The 19,655-nt window shown below is 39.7% G+C and overlaps 1 protein-coding gene across 1 annotated transcript in view; it reads right to left on the bottom strand.

The window, feature by feature from the left end:
• Nucleotides 1-19,655, bottom strand: part of VWCE (von Willebrand factor C and EGF domains) — a 282,410-nt gene that overhangs the window by 230,996 nt on the left and 31,759 nt on the right. Inside the window, exons 5-6 of the mRNA XM_053720451.1 lie at nt 15,743-15,862; nt 422-577 (exon numbers count right to left, since the gene is read on the bottom strand). Coding sequence (XP_053576426.1) covers nt 422-577; nt 15,743-15,862 — 276 coding nt within the window. The remainder of the gene's footprint in view (nt 1-421; nt 578-15,742; nt 15,863-19,655) is intronic.

The raw sequence follows: 19,655 nt of genomic DNA, 5'->3' as shown, positions 1-19,655 counted from the left end.
CAGCATCAATTTCAATTACAAAATAATCCCATCCAGACATGTTGGATTGATAGTTACTGTGGAGGGTCAGAAATTGCTATCAATAATATATAAAAAATACATATATTTTTCATAAAGAAATTCCTCAAGGCATCAGTGATGATGCTATTTTTGTCGTATATCTTTATTGATAACTTTATCAGTGATTTCATAAACAGAGCAAAGCTGGATTTTGTCTTTCAAGTGAAGACCATTACCATTATAGACCATCCAGTGAGCAGTGTGTCATTTTTATACATATTTATACTTCTAGCCTGGCCTCTTGCTGTTGACTTTTCTGGGTGATATTCTGTTTAGTTCTGCATCTTTGAAGGAGATAGAACATTTGATACATTTTGATCAGTACTCTTTGCTTTTGTATATCAATAATAACTAGACTTACCTGCAATAATGTTGGGGTGTTTGTTGGGGATACAGGACCGGCCATTAGAGGAGAGTTGATAGCCATAATAACAAATACATCTGTAGCTGCCAATGCTGTTTTTACATTGTTGTTGACAAAGGCTCATTGCTTGAGGTCGGGTACATTCATCAATGTCTGCCAACACAAATACATTAATTTACTACAAGGCATATTATTTGCTAATTATATTAATTGGCACTGGCTTGAAGCATGGGTTTTGCAATCACATATTTAAACTATATTGTGACATTAAACAAAAATAAAAGCAGAAGGCACTTTCTATTTTATACTAAATGTAGTAGGTAAATACTTCCTGTCACAAAAACGGGACAAGAGTATTGCATAGTAGCCCTTTCTAATTAATAGGTGAAACTACACAATCAATAAGAAAGATACTTAAGATACAGTAGTTTGTGTAATATTATAATCACATTTAAAAAAATTATAAAGTTTAAGAATCAATTCAAACAAAGATTTTAAAAGCTGTTCAAGTAAGATCGTCACAAGGATTTTCATGGAAGCAAAATATATTTCTGGCAGTTTAATTAAAACATTGAAAGTCTTTAAACTGCCCCAATTGTTCATATACTTGAAATCTCTAAAACAGATCTAAAGCTCTCTGATCAGGCGAGATGATTTAAAGCGCAGTGCTCAGGCGAGATGATCTAAAGCTCTCAGCTAAGGTGATATGATTCAAAGCTCTCTGCTCGGTGAGATGACCTAAAGCTCTCTGGTCAGCCGAGATGATCTAGAGCTCTCTGCTCTGGTGAGATGATCAAAAGCTCTCTGCTCGGGTGAAATGTCCTAAAGCTCTCTGGTCAGCCGAGATGATCTAGAGATCTCTGCTCTGTTGAGATGATCCAAAGCTCTCTGCTCGGATGAGATGACCTAAAGCTCTCTGGTCAGCCGAGATGATCTAGAGCTCTCTGCTCTGGTGAGATGATCCAAAGCTCTCTACTCAGACGAGATGACCTAAAGAGCTGCTCCGTCAAGGTGATCTAAAGCTCTCAGCTAAGGGGATATGATTCAAAGCTCTCTGCTCAGGCGAGATGATCTAAAACTCTCAGCTAAGGTGATATGATCTAAAGCTCTCAGCTAAGGGGATATGATTCAAAGCTCTCTGCTCAGACGAGATGATCTAAAACTCTCAGCTAAGGTGATATGATCTAAAGCTCTCTACTCTGGTGTGATGATCTAAAGCTCACTGCTCTATTGAGATGATCTAAAGCTCTCTACTCAGACGAGATGACCTAAAGCTCTATGCTCAGACTAGATGACCAAAAGCTCTCTGCTCAGATGAGATGATCTAAAGCTCTCTGCTCAGGTGAGATGACCTAAATTTCTCTGTTCAGGTGAGATTATCTAAAGCTCTCTGCTCGGGTGAGATGACCTACAGCTCTCTGCTCGGGTGAGATGACCTACAGCTCTCTGCTCGGGTGAGATGACCTACAGCTCTCTGCTCAGCCAAGATGGTCTAGAGCTCTCTGCTCTGGTGAGATGATCCAGAGCTCTCTACTCAGATGAGATGACCTAAAGCTCTCTGCTCCGTCAAGGTGATCTAAAGCTCTCAGCTAAGGGGATATAATTCAAAGCTCTCTGCTCAGGCGAGATGATCTAAAACTCTCAGCTAAGGTGATATGATCTATGGTCAGCTGAGATGATCTAGAGATCTCTGCTCTGTTGAGATGATCCAAAGCTCTCTGCTCGGGTGAGATGACCTAAAGCTCTCTGGTCAGCCGAGATGATCTAGAGCTCTCTGCTCTGGTGAGATGATCCAAAGCTCTCTACTCAGACGAGATGACCTAAAGCTCTCTGCTCCGTCAAGGTGATCTAAAGCTCTCAGCTAAGGGGATATGATTCAAAGCTCTCTGCTCAGGCGAGATGATCTAAAACTCTCAGCTAAAGTGATATGATCTAAAGATCTCTACTCTGGTGTGATGATCTAAAGCTCTCTGCTCGGGTGAGATGACCTACAGCTCTCTGCTCAGCCAAGATGGTCTAGAGCTCCCTGCTCTAGTGAGATGACCTACAGCTCTCTGCTCAGCCAAGATGGTCTAGAGCTCTCTGCTCTAGTGAGATGATCTAAAGCTCTCTACTCAGGCGAGAGGACCTAAAGCTCTCTACTCAGACGAGATGATCTAAAGCTCACTGCTTAAGAGAGATGATCTAAAGCTGTCTGCTCAGGTGAGATAATCTAAAGCTCTCTGCTCAGGTGAGATGATCTAAAGTTCTCTGCTCAGGTGAGATGATCTAAAGCTCTCTGCTCAGGTGAGATGACCTAAATTTCTCTGTTCATGTGAGATTATCTAAAGCTCTCTGCTCTAGTGAGATGATCTAAAGCTCTCTATTCAGACGAGAGGACCTAAAGCTCTCTGCTCAGACGAGATGATCTAAAGCTCACTGCTTACGTGAGATGATCTAAAGCTCTCTGCTTAGGCAAGATGATCTAAAGCTCTCTGCTTAGGTGAGATGATCTAAAGCTCTCTGTTCAGGTGAGATGACCTAAAGCTCTCTGCTCAGATGAGATGATCCAAAGCTCTCTGCTCAGGTGAGATAACCTAAAGTTCTCTGCTCAGGTGAGATGATCCAAAGCTCTCTGCTCAGGTGAGATAACCTAAAGCTCTCTGCTCAGGTGAGATGATCTTAACCTCTCTGCTCAGACGAGATGATCTAAACCTCTCTGCTCAGGTGAGATGATCTAAAGCTCTCTGCTCAGACGAGATTACCTAAAGCTTTCTGCTCAGGTGAGATGACTTAAATTTCTTTACTCAGGCGAGACAATCTAAACCTCTCTGCTCAGGTGAGATGATCTAAAGCTCTCTGCTCAGACGAGATTACCTAAAGCTTTCTGCTCAGGTGAGATGACTTAAATTTCTTTACTCAGGCGAGACAATCTAAACCTCTCTGCTCAGGTGAGATGATCTATAGCTCTCTGCTAAGGCGCGATGACCTACAGCTCTCTGCTCAGGTGAGATGATCTGAACCTCTCTGATCAGGCAAGATGACCTAAAGCTCTCTGCTTAGGTTAGATGATCTAAAGCTCTCTGCTCAGGTGAGATAGCCTAAAGTTCTCTGCTCAGGTGAGATGATCCAAAGCTCTCTGCTCAGGTGAGATAACCTAAAGCTCTCTGCTCAGGTGAGATGATCTAAACCTCTCTGCTCAGACGAGATGATCTAAACCTCTCTGCTCAGGTGAGATGATCTAAAGCTCTCTGCTCAGACGAGATTACCTAAAGCTTTCTGCTCAGGTGAGATGACTTAAATTTCTCTACTCAGGCGAGACAATCTAAACCTCTCTGCTCAGGTGAGATGATCTATAGCTCTCTGCTAAGGCGCGATGACCTACAGCTCTCTGCTCAGGTGAGATGATCTGAACCTCTCTGATCAGGCAAGATGACCTAAAGCTCTCTGCTTAGGTTAGATGATCTAAAGCTCTCTGCTCAGGTGAGATGATCTAAAGCTTTTTGCTCAGGTGAGATGATCTAAAACTCTCTGCCTAGGTGAGATGATCTATAGCTCTCTGCTCAGGTGAGATGATCTAAAACTCTCTGCTCAGATGAGATGATCTAAAGCTCTCTGTTCAGGGGTGATTATCTAAAGCTCACTGCTTAGATGAGATGATTTAAAGCTATCTGCCTAGGTGAGATGATCTAAAGCTCTCTGCTTAGGTGAGATTATCTAAAGCTCTCTGCTCAGACGAGATTATCTAAAGCTCTCTGTTCAGGGGAGATGACCTAAATCATTCTGCTTAGGTGAGATGATCTAAAGCTCTCTGCTCTGGTGAGATGGTCTAAACCTCTCTGTTCAGACGAGATGACCTAAAGCTTTCTGTTCAGGTGAGATGATCTAAAGCTCTCTGCTCAGGTGAGATAACCTAAAGCTCTCTGCTCAGGTGAGATGATCTAAAGCTCTTTGCTCTAGTGAGATGATCTAAAGCTCTCTACTCAGGCGAGAGGACCTAAAGCTCTCTGCTCAGAAGAGATGATCTAAAGCTCACTGCTTAAGAGAGATGATCTAAAGCTGTCTGCTCAGGTGAGATGATCTAAAGCTCTCTGCTTAGGCAAGATGATCTAAAGCTCTCTGCTCAGGCGAGATGACCTAAAGCTTTCTGTTCAGACAAGATGATCTAAACCTCTCTGTTCAGACGAGATGACCTAAAGCTTTCTGCTCAGGTGAGATGATCTAAAGCTGTCTGCTCAGGTTAGATGATCTAAAGCTCTCTACTCTAGTGAGATTATCTAAAGCTTTCTGCTCAGGTGAGATGACCTAAAGTTCTCTGTTCAGTCAAGATGATCTAAAGATTTCCACTCAGGCAAGATAATCTAAAGCTCTGCTTAGTCAAGATGATCTAAAGAATTCCACTCAGATGAGATGATCTAAATCTCTCTGTTCTGCATAGATTATCTAAAACTCCCTTCTCTGGTGAGATAATCTAAAGCTCTGTGCTCAGGTAAGATGATATAAAGCTCCCTGCTAAGATAAAATGATCTAAAGCTCTCTGCTCTGCAGAGATTATCTAAAGCTCCCTTCTCTGGTGAGATAATCTAAAGCTCTGTGCTCAGGTAAGATGATCTAAAGCTCCCTGCTCAGGTGAGATGATCTAAAGCTCTCTGCTCAGGTGAGATGATCTAAAGCTCTCTGCTCAGGAGAGATTATCTAAAACTCTCTGCTCAGGAGAGATTATCTAAAGCAATCTGCTCAGGCGAGATGATCTAAAGATCTTTGCTCAGGAGAGATTATCTAAAGCAATCTGCTCTAGTGAGATTAACTAAATTTTTTTGCTCAGGTGAGATTATTTAAGAAGTATCATCAGTACAGTGAGGTCCCTCAAAAAATTTTAGAAAGGCAAATTTTACCTTGAGAGCTGTTTATCTCAATATGCAGGTTCTGTATGTGGAGAAGAGTCTCCAAAATAACAAAATAAGAACAAAAAAATCCCAAAGATTTTGTGTGATTTCTCTCCATGGCGGCAAGTTCTTAATCATCAACTCCATTATGGGTACCTGCCTGTATTTCCTATGAGACATTTCTGCCTATTGTGTCTTTGGAATTGGTTAATGACAAATGAGAGAGAGTTACTTCACACTGTGGTGAATTGGATCTGTAGATTAACCCCTTAATGACAACTGAAGTACCAGGTACGTCATGCATTAACAAGCAGTTAATGACAATGGACGTACCTGGTACGTCAGTTGTCTAACATAGTGCTGGAAGTGATCACAAAACTGAGGGTATTGCAGTGATGCCTCGATATGGAGGCATCCTGCAATACCCCTTTACAAGCCTCCAATGCAGAGAGAGCCACTCTGTGGCCCTCTCTGCACCGGTAGTGATGGTGCCGATGGTGCCTTTGTCCGGTGGGAGGAGGAAGCGTGTGCGCGCGCGTGCACGATGCGCGCGTGCATCGTGCGCGTGTGCACGTGGATGCGCGTGCACGTGGACGCGCAGGCACGTCCACGTTCGAACATTAGCCACACTGACACCAATGAAGGAAGGGGGGAAAAAAAGTTAAAAAAAAAGTTAAAAAAAAAGTTACAATTTTTTTTTTTTTAACATATAAAAGGATATGGGAGGGGGAGGGGGTGGGGGTATTGTGGGGGGGCTGCTACACTACAGAAATAATTAAAAATACAAATAAAAGTTATAAATAAAATTTAAATAGTTTGGTTTTTGGGGCCAAACTGGGTACTGGCAGACAGCTGCCAGTGCCCAAGATGGCGGTAATTAGGTAGGGGAGAGGGTTAGAGAGCTGGAGGGGGGGATCAGGGAGGTTGGTGCTAAGGCAGGGGTCCATCACAACTAAAATATTTTATAATTTTTATTTAAAAAAACAAAAAAAAAAAACTCTTTTATTTAGTACTGGCAGACTTTCTGCCAGCACTTAAGATGGCGGTAACAATTGTGGGGTGGGGGAGGGAAGAGAGCTGTTTGGGAGGGATCAGGGAGTGGGATGTGTCAGGTGGGAGGCTGATCTCTAAAATTAACCCTGCAAGCTCCCTACAAGCTACCTAATTTAACCCCTTCACTGCTGGGCATAATTCACGTGTGGTGCGCAGCAGCATTTAGCGGCCTTCTAATTACCAAAAAGCAACGCCAAAGCCATATAAGTCTGCTATTTCTGAACAAAGGTGATCCCAGAGAAGCTTTTACAACAATTTCTGCCATAATAGCACAAGCTGTTTGTAAATAATTTCAGTGAGAAACCTAAAATTGTGAAAAATGTAAAGTTTTTTTTTTATTTGCTCGCATTTGGCGGTGAAATGGTGGCATAAAATATACCAAAATGGGCCTAGATCAATACTTGGGGTTGTCTACTACACTACACTAAAGCTAAAATTAACCCTACAAGCTCCCTACATGCTCCCTAATTAACCCCTTCATTCCTGGGCATAAAACATGTGTGGTGCGCAGCGGCATTTAGCGGCCTTCTAATTACCAAAAAGCAAACACAAAGCCATATGAGTCTGTTATTTCTGAAAAAGGGGATCCCAGAGAAGCATTTACAACCATTTGTGCCATAATTGCAGAAGCTGTTTGTAAATAATTTCAGTGGGAAACCTAAAGTTTTTGACAAAATTTGTGAAAAAGTGAACTTTTTTTTTTTTATCGCATTTGGCGGTGAAATGGTGGCATGAAATATACCAAAATGGGCCTAGATCAATACTTTGGGATGTCTTCTAAAACAAAATATATTCATGTCAAGGGATATTCAGGTATTCCTGCCAGATATCAGGGTTCCAAAGTAACTAGCGCCCATTTTGAAAAAAAGTGGTTTGGAAATAGCAAAGTGCTACTTGTATTTATTGCCCCATAAATTGCAAAAAAAGCAAAGAACGTGTAAACATTGGGTATTTCTAAACTCAGGACAAAATTTATAAACTATTTAGCATGGGTGTTTTTTGGTGGTTGTAGATGTGTAACAGATTTTGGGGGTCAAATTTAGAAAAAAGTGTGTTTTTTTCCATTTTTTCCTCATATTTTATTATTTTTTTTGTAGTAAATTATAAGACATGATGAAAATAATGGTATCTTTAGAAAGTCCATTTAATGGCGAGAAAAACGGTATATAATATGTGTGGGTACAGTAAATGAGTAAGAGGAAAATTACAGCTAAACACAAACACTGCAGAAATGTAAAAATAGCCATTGTCATTAAGGGTAAGAAAATTGAAAAATGGAATGGTCCGGTCATTAAGGGGTTAAAGGGATATAAAACCCCAAAATTTTCTTTTGTGATCCAGACAGAGCATACAATTTTAAAACAAGTTTTCAATTTACTTATATTATTACATTTGCTTCATTCCCATGGTATTCTTTGTTGAAGAGATACTTAGGTAGGTGTCTGGAGCACAACATGACAGAAAATAGTGCTGCATGCTCTATTTAAATCATGAAATAAAAAAATCCCTTTACTATAAGAACTAAAAAAGGGTTTTTCAAAGTCTTAGGCACTCCCCACTGATTAAATTTACAAGACAGAAGCCCCCCATAACAGATGTTATTTTATTTTGTCTCTTTAAAGAAAATTATAATATTTATTTTTAGTTTTAATTCAGGGACTTTACATATGATCCAGGGTTCACACACACACCTCTTAAGGGCTTAAACCCCCATTGGACATTCCTCTCTTAATACCACCACCCCAATTAATTAACTTCCCCTGAAAAAACACTGACACCAGGTTGGTTTAAGACCGGTCATGGTCACTTTTATTAGTAAATTAAATCATTTAACTGTAGACTTTCACAAAGTCTTCAACTTAAGTGGCGGCATCTGAGCATTCTAGCTAACCCCTAACATCAAGAGAACAAGGCACTGTGCAATATGTGGGACCTCTGCTAGGACCCGTCTATGAGGAGCAGCGAACGCCCTAGAGGAGCATGGTGTGATAACCAAAATTAGAATGAAAAAATAAAGGTTTTGTTGCTCTTTTCTTAAAATAAGCAAGAGAAAATGATTTATTAAACTTACTTATTTAAGGTGAGACATTAATTTTGTAATTGATTGAGTAATATGAAACTTCACTAAGATAGGAATATATATATAAATCAGGAATGAGTATAAGTAACTGAGATTAAAGTTCAGAGCAAGTCAGTTGAGTTTAAGTATAATGCAACAGTTAATGCTGATTAAAGCAGATCAAGCAAAGCAAATGAATAGACTGCTTTGTAAGGTAGAGGTAGTTCCTTCACGCACTCACACTTTCACGCAATAAAATATATACACAGTCCAGACATACTAGCTTGAATCCCAAACCGCTATATACTGAGTCAGATGTGAAACACAATATAGGTATTTGATATGTCCTATAACAAACAATGATGTTTAAGGATTAACCTTTATGCGAGAATAAATTGTAGCGAGGAGAGCGGTACTTATCTTAACAGTTGCGGTGGTATGAAGCGTGGAGAGCGGTTATGCCTTTTAGTAAAAAAGGTTGAGAGGAAAGTTGCAGCTCTTAGGTTCGGCGTCTGTTTGGTGTGAGCGCGACTTCGGCGTGGTGAAAGAAGTTCCGGTTGGTGGATGAATCCAGAAAATGATCCCGGTCAGAATAGAGGTAACAGTAGATACCCAGCGGGTATCGAAGGCGCAGTATAAGACCTGAAGGTTAAAGCAACAATAACAAAAAGTGGTAGTAGCTCCACAGAGGAGCAAGGAGATCTGGTTAACAGCTTCAATTTTCAGGCCCTGATTGAGGGGTAAGCACTTCCTTAAATAGGAAGGAAGTGCTTATGCAGGTTCAGATTTAAAGGGATAGCACATGCCCCCCTCCTCAGGGAATCACCCCTGGGGATTCTGCGTGAGGTTTAAGTGGATATTTCTTATGGAAGAACCTGACCAATCGGGGCGAATGGACTTCGGAATGGATGAGCCAAGAGTTTTCCTCAGGGCCGTAACCCTTCCATTTAATGAGATATTCCAATTTATTTCTGTGTATCCTAGAATCCAGTATGGATTCAACCTCAAATTCTTCTTGATGATCCACCATAACAGGAGGTGGCGGAATAGAAGAAGGATGGTCTTTGGTTGGGAATGGTTTCAACAATGAGATATGGAAAGAAGGATGTATTTTGTAGTCTTTAGGCAATTTAAGTCTAACCACGTTGGAATTGATCACATGTTCTATTGGAAATGGACCCAAGAACTGATTCGCAAGTTTCTTGCTAGGAACTTTGAGTTTAAGATTCTTTGTTGATAGAAGTACTAAGTCCCCAACCTTATAATCAGGACCCTTTCGATGTTTTAAGTCATAATATGTTTTTTGATATTGTTTGGCTTCATGAAGATGTCTTTTCAGGACAATTAACCTTTCATGGAGGTTAGATGTAAATTCCGTTGCTGTGGGAGAATTTACTGATTTGTTAGAAAGAGATATAGCGTTTGGGTGGTAACCATATGTTGCAAAAAAGGGGGAAGTTTTGATAGAGGTACTTATGGAATTGTTATATGTGAATTCGGCCATGGGAAGATAAACTGTCCAATCATCTTGGAGATGTGATATGTAACAACGTAAGAATTGTTCTATGGTTTGATTAAGTCTCTCTGTAAGTCCATTAGTCTGGGGATGGAAAGCAGTGGTATAAAGGTGGTCAATCTTTAACAATTTACACAGAGATCTCCAGAAAGAAGAGGTAAATTGCGTTCCCCTATCTGTAATTATGTTGGTAGGTAAACCATGTAGTCTGACTATGTGGTCGATAAATACCTTAGCCGTAGTCATAGCTGAGGGTAATCCCTTAAGTGGGATAAAATGAGCTAGTCTGGTTAAATGGTCAATTATTACCATAATAGTGTTATATTGTTGAGTAAGTGGAAGTTCAACAATAAAATCCATGGCTATGGTACTCCATGGTTTATCTGGGATAGGCAGAGGTGTAAGTAGACCAATTGGTCTCTTATGAACTAATTTATTTCGGGCACAATTCTCACATCCTGATACATAATCATAAATATATTTGTTCATGCCAGGCCACCAGAAATGACGTCGGGTTAGTTCAATGGTCTTTTTAATTCCAGGATGACCAGACATTGTATCATCATGGGTGTGTGTGAGTATTGAAGATCTCATGCTCTTGGGTATATACAATTGACTGTTATGATAGTACAGTCCAGATAGAGAGTCTTTAACACAAGTTTGGTGGGGTATTGAATCTTGTTTTAGAGCCTTATGAACCTCTTGTTCTATAGGTGTCAGGACGCCTATGATTTTTTCAGGAGGGATAGTAAAATTAGGTGGTTCATGAGTTAAGTTTTCGTTTATACGTGATAAAGCATCAGCCTTAGTATTTTGACTGCCTGGTTTGTAGGTAATTATAAAATTAAAACGGTCTAAAAATAGAGACCATCTCGCTTGTCTGGCTGTCAAAGTCTTGTTTTTTTTTAAATATTCAAGATTCTTATGGTCAGTAAAAATAATGAATGGAAGTTTAGATCCTTCTAGGAGGTGTCTCCATTGTTCAAGGGCACTCTTTATTGCTAACAATTCTTTGTCCCCCACACTATAATTACTTTCTGCACTAGTTAAGGTTCTTGAATAAAACGCAATGGGGTGAATTTCCCCATTCTCAACTTGTTGTTGGGAGAGTACTGCTCCTATGCCAGTATTAGAGGCATCTACTTCAAGTTGGAATTGGAGATCAAAGTTGGGTAGTGATAAGATTGGGGCTGTAGAAAATAACTCTTTAAGTTTTTCGAAGGTTTCTTGGGCTTTTTGAGACCATTTAAATCTTTGATTAACACTAGTCAGTTGTGTCAGTGGTCTAACTATTGAAGAAAAGTTTTTAATAAACTTTCGATAAAAATTAGCGAAACCTATAAAGCGTTGTAGCGCTTTTACAGTAGTGGGAGCAGGCCAATCTTTAATGGCGGACACTTTGTCAGGATCCATTTGTACATGGTTAGGAGTTATTATATAACCTAAAAATTTTATCTTAGAGACATGGAATACACATTTTTCTAATTTAGCATATAATTTGTGCTCCTTGAGACGGGTGAGTACCCATCTTACATGCTTTTCGTGATCAGAGGGTGATTTGGAGTATATTAAAATATCATCTAAGTAAATTATAACACAGATGTCCATAAGGTCGTGGAATATTTCATTAATAAAATGCTGGAAGGTTGCAGGAGCATTGCTTAAGCCGAAGGGCATTACATTGTATTGAAAAAGCCCATAACGGGTTCTAAAGGCGGTTTTCCACTCATGACCTTCTTTCATACGGACAAGATTGTAAGCCCCCTTAAGATCAAGTTTTGAATAGATTGTAGCATCGTTTAAACGTTCTAATAATTCGGGTATGAGGGGTAGAGGATGCCTGTTTTTAACAGTAATTTCATTTAAAGCTCTATAATCAATAATAGGTCTTATTGTTCCGTCCTTATTACGTACTAAGAACATTCCAGCAGCAGCTGGAGATGTTGAATGGGATATAAAACCTTTTCGAAGATTGTCGTCTAAATAGGAACGTAAGTAAGTAAGTTCCTCTTGTGAAAGTGGGTATATTTTTCCGTGAGGTATTTGAGAGCCAGGTATCAAATCAATTGGGCAATCAAACTCCCTATGAGGGGGGAGGTTTTCTGCCTCTTTTAAATCAAACACCTCTGCCAGATCCTGATAAATTTCTGGTAGTTCGGATTCAATAGCAGAGATTAACTGATATGGAAAACAAGTTTTTAAACAGAATGGTGATGCTAATGTTATCTGTGGAGTGGACCAGTCAATGCTGGGGTTATGTTTTTTTAACCATGTAAAGCCAAAAATAAGTGTATGCATGTGGATGGAAATTAAGTCAAAAGAAAGATATTCAGTATGTCCATCGTCAGTTGTCACTAGTAAAGGTATTGTTTGATGGGTAATGGGACCATGTTGTATGAGGGAGCCATCAATGAGTTTAACAGAGACTGGTTGTTCCTTGCAAACAATAGGTATTTTATTTAAATCAACAAAAGAAATATCGATATAATTTCCGGCTGCCCCAGAATCGATCAATGCATTAGACTGTATGTTTTTCCGATCCCACTGTAAAGAAAGGTTAAGAGTCAGTTGAGGGTTTTGAGTGAAGTATAAAATATTATGTTTTCAATGAATCTTACCCTTCTTCTGCTTTTGAAGAATTGGGCAATTATTAACGGAGTGTTCTTTTTGCCCACAATATAAGCAAAGATTCTCAGATCTGCGTCTGGCCTTTTCTTCAGGTGTTAAAGGTCCTTTTATGGCTCCAATCTCCATTGGGGTTTGATTAGAAGTACCCTTTTCCTGGTTGGGTGTGTAAAGATACGGACGTCTAGGTGGTACGTAATAGGTAGCTCTCTCAGCCTTCCTTTCACGTAATCTCCGATCCAGGGTAGTGCTTAATTTCATCAGTCCGTTCAGGGTTTCGGGCATCTCCAAACGGGACAACTCATCTTTTAACAATTCTGAAAGGCCCAGTCTGAACTGGTTTTTCAAACTAATTTCTTTCCATTTGGAATCATCTATCCACATTTGGAATTCGGTAATATAGTCTTCTATATTCCTCTTACCCTGTTTTAGGGATCTCAATTTCGTTTCTGCCGTCATCTGGGAGTGAGAGTCCTCATATAGGGATGTCATGGCTAAAAAAAACTCTTCCAGGGAATCCAAAATTGGATGGTTATTCTCAAAGTATCTATTAGCCCATGAGCGAGGCTCCCCCTGGAGGAATGAGATGGTGGTACAAACCTTGATTCTTTCAGAGTGATAAGTTTTAGGCCTTAGTGAAAAAAGTAATTTGCAAGCATTTTTAAAGTCTCTATATTTACTTCGTTTACCAGAAAAGGGTTGTGGATAGTTAATGTGAGGTTCAGGGACTTCTGAGCTCTTTGCTGGTAAACATTCTTTTACTAAAGTTTTAAGTGCTTTATTTTCTGATTGTACCTCAGTTAAGGCCCTGGCTAAATATTCCAATTTTTGATGAATATTGGTGAATTCATTTTTTATTTCACTAGGATCCATCCTATATATTACAGGTTATAACCTTATAGGCCTGAAAATTCTGTGATAACCAAAATTAGAATGAAAAAATAAAGGTTTTGTTGCTCTTTTCTTAAAATAAGCAAGAGAAAATGATTTATTAAACTTACTTATTTAAGGTGAGACATTAATTTTGTAATTGATTGAGTAATATGAAACTTCACTAAGATAGGAATATATATATAAATCAGGAATGAGTATAAGTAACTGAGATTAAAGTTCAGAGCAAGTCAGTTGAGTTTAAGTATAATGCAACAGTTAATGCTGATTAAAGCAGATCAAGCAAAGCAAATGAATAGACTGCTTTGTAAGGTAGAGGTAGTTCCTTCACGCACTCACACTTTCACGCAATAAAATATATACACAGTCCAGACATACTAGCTTGAATCCCAAACCGCTATATACTGAGTCAGATGTGAAACACAATATAGGTATTTGATATGTCCTATAACAAACAATGATGTTTAAGGATTAACCTTTATGCGAGAATAAATTGTAGCGAGGAGAGCGGTACTTATCTTAACAGTTGCGGTGGTATGAAGCGTGGAGAGCGGTTATGCCTTTTAGTAAAAAAGGTTGAGAGGAAAGTTGCAGCTCTTAGGTTCGGCGTCTGTTTGGTGTGAGCGCGACTTCGACGTGGTGAAAGAAGTTCCGGTTGGCGGATGAATCCAGAAAATGATCCCGGTCAGAATAGAGGTAACAGTAGATACCCAGCGGGTATCGAAGGCGCAGTATAAGACCTGAAGGTTAAAGCAACAATAACAAAAAGTGGTAGTAGCTCCACAGAGGAGCAAGGAGATCTGGTTAACAGCTTCAATTTTCAGGCCCTGATTGAGGGGTAAGCACTTCCTTAAATAGGAAGGAAGTGCTTATGCAGGTTCAGATTTAAAGGGATATCACACATGGTAAGCAGGCCTACGGAGTGGAGCACCCCTAGGCCGCGCCTAGGGACATCGCTCCACCCATTAGCTCGACAGTCCCCCTTTAAGGAGCTCCACCCTTAGATGAAGCCTTGACCTCCTGCTATCAAGAGATAACTAAAAACTACCTTTCAAGGGAAATTACATTGAAAAACATACAGCCAACTCATGCCAATTAGGGGACGGGAATTAGAGCTGAGGTCTTACTAGAGAAAGTTCAACTAATCAGACTCCTGTCTCAGACACTAAGCTAAACTGATTAACGTCTACATTGCCGCAACGCACCAGCATCTGCAAAATAACAACAACATCAACAAAGTTGGGAGGGATGGGAGGGGAAAAACGCTTTGGACTAACTGGAACAAAAGAGGCTGAAAACAGGCCTGCAAGTGGTTAAATAGTGAGTACTAAGCACCCACCCACTACACTGCAACAATGTTGCCAAGTACACTCACTCACTGCTAGATCCCATGTCAGGCAGGGGGTAATGCCCTTAATACGTTACATGCTGATAAGCAGCCATACACTATCATAGGAGCTGATTCTGCTTAACCAAAAGAGTGCATCAGTCACATTTCAATTTGCACTTACACCTACATCCACCACGAGATGAGAAGTGCCGTTGTTGTATCTTATAAACTGTTCTATCTTTTGCTAAATTCAGCTGCTGCTTGTGATTTCCATAGGATAGTGGGATATGCCACTGCTCCTGCGCCTCCCCTTATATGCACTAGCCCTCCCCCATGGAGGCCGCCTCACACTTTGAAAACCATTGAACTAGACAGAGTTTTATTATGGTAGAGTTATTTGAATATGGTTGGTAAGTTAAAGGGTTATAAAATGAAATCAAACTTCATATAAACAAACATTATAATTATAATGATCATGATTTATCAATTACGTCTTACCAATTTTTTCTTTAAAACTAAGCTTTATTTCATGTAGAAAAAAAGACTTTTTATTTTCCTTTGTGATATCACTAAAGCCAGCCCTCAAAAGTGGTTGTGGCTTTGGTAAAAACATTTGGCCAATCGCAGCTAAGTTAATTTAAATATTTATTAGTCCTGGACTCAGACATACACATACGCAGAATATTCCCTTATAGTCACCTGAGCTCCAAGTTTTTTTCTTCAATTCACATGATCTGTATTTCAAATCAGCTTTAACCAGACAGCATTATTTAGCGGCACACAAATAACAAAATATTGCATTGTATGAACTGGATAGTGTTACAACTGATAAAATAAAACCTCTACAACAAAGCTGATGGCATTAATTATGCTACAGCTGTAAGCACGTAGCTGTTTTTAGAATGTTTAGTTCATATTGACAGATAAATAATCAATTTAATGCATTAGGGAAGGAAGACATTACAATGGGACAACTCACCATAACAGGTTTTACCATCTTTTCCGATGCTGTAACCATGGAAACAGCTACACATAGGAATACCATTAACTACCCTGCAGTGATGGTCGCACATGGCTGATAAACAGTTGGGAGGAAACCCTGAAAATATCAATAGAACAAGTTAGGATATATATAAAGGAAAACAGTTTGTTTAATAGTAAAAATCTCACTGGACATCAAAGCCAGAACTGACAATTTACCCGCAATACCTTAAAGGGACACTGCACTATAAATTTTTGCCCTTAATATTTTCCAAATTGCTTGTTATACCCACTGCAGAGTATTAAGGAAAATTGTTCCTACGTGTTTATTTTTGTAGTAAAAATTGCTGGCTTTGAACATTAACCTCATCACATATTGTTCTTAAGGGCATGCTCATTTAAATGTGCTGAGCCTGTAGGTGAATCATACCTGCTCATGTTATCTCTGTCTAAACACAATGCACATATTTTAATGCTAATTATGTCTCGGGGTTCAATAAGCACCACCAGCTATTTCAGATACATAAATATTTATCCCCCCCCACCCAATGGGAGGTTAAAGAGCTATAATCAATTAAGATTATTGTCCCTCCCCAACTGTATGTTTAACCACAGCACTGCTGGTCCCAAGTGGAAACGCTACTGATCTCAGGCTAGATTACAAGTGGTGCACAATTTAGCGCCCCTGCTCGAGCGAGACCGTACAGGGTACGTCGCTGGTCATTAAGGGGTTAAATATATTTTTGATGTGGTTTTTGCAACTTTCTTGTCTTGTGAAGTCACGCTAACCCTATGCCCGTTAAATTTGATTGTGTTCAAGTGAATGTGTTTACTTTCAAGTCATAATACACGTGCTATTTCCGACAGACGCAAAGAGCAGCAAAATATCCCTTATCGCTTGCATGCTACTCTTAGTGATTCACTCTTAATCTAGCCTCTAATCAGCAGGGCTAGTCACATAACTCAGATGTTGAACTAGAGCTGCTGATTAGATCTGTGGCAGCTTCCACTGGGGACCAGCAGAGATCTGCGGGTTCTGAGCAGAGGTTAATCACACAGGTCTAGATTATGAGTGAAGCAATAATTAGTGCTCCTGCTCACATGCTAAATACGTTCAACATCTGCTCTTTGTGCACGTCGGGTAGCACCATATTACAAGTTGAAAGTAAATATTTATCGCTCGTGTGCTAACCCGACACACGCAAAGAACATAAGTTAGAATATCATGACTACGATAATGTACTCTCAAAAAGTGTAAAAAAAACTAACATTCATACTCACGTGTTAACCCAAATCGCCATAACCCCCTACTCTAATAACCCCTAAACCACTGCATAGCCCATCGCAAAGTCCCCACTAAACTATTAAAACCTAAACAACTCAACCCATAGGGGTTAATAGGGTAGAGAGGGTTACTTTTCAAATGGGGATGTTGTGGTTTAGGGGTTAATAGTGTAGTGGGTTACTTTGAGATGGGGGTGTGGCAGTCTATGATACAGATGGGGAGAGGCAGAGGAGTAGATCATATCCAGTTGTCTCGCTACAACATAACACAGATATTTGATACGTATGAACTTGAGGTGGCTGCAGTACCAGTGAAATTATATCCAGGTACAGACATGGGATTTGAGGAAGTGTAGGGCCACATAAAAACACTGGAACTCTGTATTGTGGCCCAAGGTCTTAGGTTGGGCTACCCACATTTACATTTTGACCTTTCTGTCCCTTTAAGTGTCTCTAGCCCTTTAAAGGAACAGTCTACTCCAGAATTATTATTGTTTACAAAGATAGATAATCCCTTAACCCATTCCCCAGTTTTGCATAACCAACACAGTTATATTAGTATATGTTTTACCTCTGTGATTACCTTATATCTAAGCTGTGCAGACTGCCCCCTCAGTTCTTTTGACAGACATACATTTAAGCCAATCAGTGCTGACTCTTAAATATCTCTACAGCAGTGAGCACAATATTATCTATATGACACATGTGAACTAGCACTGTCTGACTGTGAAAAACTGTCAAAATGCACTGAGATAAGAGGCGATTTTTAACAGTTTAGAAATCAGTACTAGATTTAAATCAGTTTAGAAATTTGTACTTATAAATACAAAATATAAAGTGTAACGCCTAGATTTAGAGTTCTGCGGTAGCCGTCAAAAGCAGCGTTAAGGGGTCCTAACTCTGCTTTTTGGCCGCCCGCTGGTATTTAGAGTCAGCCAGGAAAGGGTCTAACGCTCACTTTCAAGCCGCGACTTTTCCATACCGCAGATCCACTTACGCCAATGTGTATCCTATCTTTTCAATGGGATCTTAATAACACCGGTATTTAGAGTCTTGGCTGAAGTGAGCAGTAGACCCTCTACTGACAAGACTCCAGCCGCAGAAAAAAGTCAGTAGTTAAGAGCTTTCTGGGCTAACGCCGGTTTATAAAGCTCTTAACTACTGTGCTCTAAAGTACACTAACACCCATAAACTACCTATGTACCCCTAAACCGAGGTCCCCCCACATCGCCGCCACTATAATAATTTTTTTTAACCCCTAATCTGCTGACCGCACACCGCCGCCACCTACATTATCCCTATGAACCCCTAATCTGCTGCCCCTAACATCTGCGACACCAACATAATATTTAATAAAACCCCTAATCTGCCCCCCCAACGTCGCCGCTACCTACCTACACTTATTAACCCCTAATCTGCCGACCAGACCTCGCCGCTACTCTAATAAATGTATTAACCCCTAAAGCTAAGTCTAACCCTAACCCTAACACCCCCCTAAATTAAATATAATTTTAATCTAACGAAATAAATTAAATATTATTAACTAAAGTATTCCTATTTAAAAATAAATACTTACCTGTAAAATAAACCCTAATATAGCTACAATATAACGAATAATTATATTGTAGCTATTTTAGGATTTATATTTATTTTACAGGCAACTTTGTTTTTATTTTAACTAGGTACAATAGCTATTAAATAGTTATTAACTATTTAATAGCTACCTAGTTAAAATAAGTACAAAATTACCTGTAAAATAAATCCTTACCCTAGTTACAATTAAACCTAACACTACACTATCAATAAATAAATTAAATAAATTAACTACAAGTACCTACAATTAAATACAATTAAATAAACTAAACTAAATTACAAAAACAAACAAACACTAAATTACAAAAAATAAAAAAAGATTACAAGAATATTAGGCTAATTACACCTACTCTAAGCCCCCTAATAAAATAACAAAGCCCCCCAAAATAAAAAAAATTCCCTACCCTAATCTAAATTACAAAAGTTAACAGCTCTATTACCAGCCCTTAAAAGGGCTTTTTGCAGGGCATGCCCCAAAGTAATCAGCTCTTTTGCCTGTAAAATAAAACACAATACCACCCTCCAACATTAAAACCCACCACCCACATACCCCTACTCTAACCCAAACCCCCCTTAAATAAACCTAACACTACCCCCCCTTAAGATCTCCCTACCTTGAGTCGTGTTCACCCAGCCGGGCACCGATGGACCAAAAGAGGACATCCGGAGCGGCACAAGTCTTCATCCTATCCGGGCAGAAGAGGACATCCGGACCGGCAGACATCTTCATCCAAGTGGCATCTTCTATCTTCATCCATCCGGAGCGGAGCGGAGCGGAGCCATCTTCTTTCAGAAAACGCGGATCCATCCTTCTTCCCCGACGCTTACTCGCCAAATGAAGGTTCCTTTAAAGGACGTCATCCAAGATAGCGTCCTTCAAATTCCGATTGACTGATAGGATTCTATCAGCCAATCAGAATTAAGGTAGGAAAAATCTGATTGGCTGATTGAATCAGCCAATCAGATTCAAGTTCAATCGGATTGGCTGATCCAATCAGCCAATCAGATTGAGCTCGCATTCTATTGGCTGATCG

This window comes from Bombina bombina, chromosome 7 (assembly GCF_027579735.1).
Source record: "Bombina bombina isolate aBomBom1 chromosome 7, aBomBom1.pri, whole genome shotgun sequence".
Classification (NCBI taxonomy): domain Eukaryota; kingdom Metazoa; phylum Chordata; class Amphibia; order Anura; family Bombinatoridae; genus Bombina; species Bombina bombina.
Note: the sequence above shows the minus strand (reverse complement) of the source record. Positions and strands in the feature narration are given on the sequence as shown.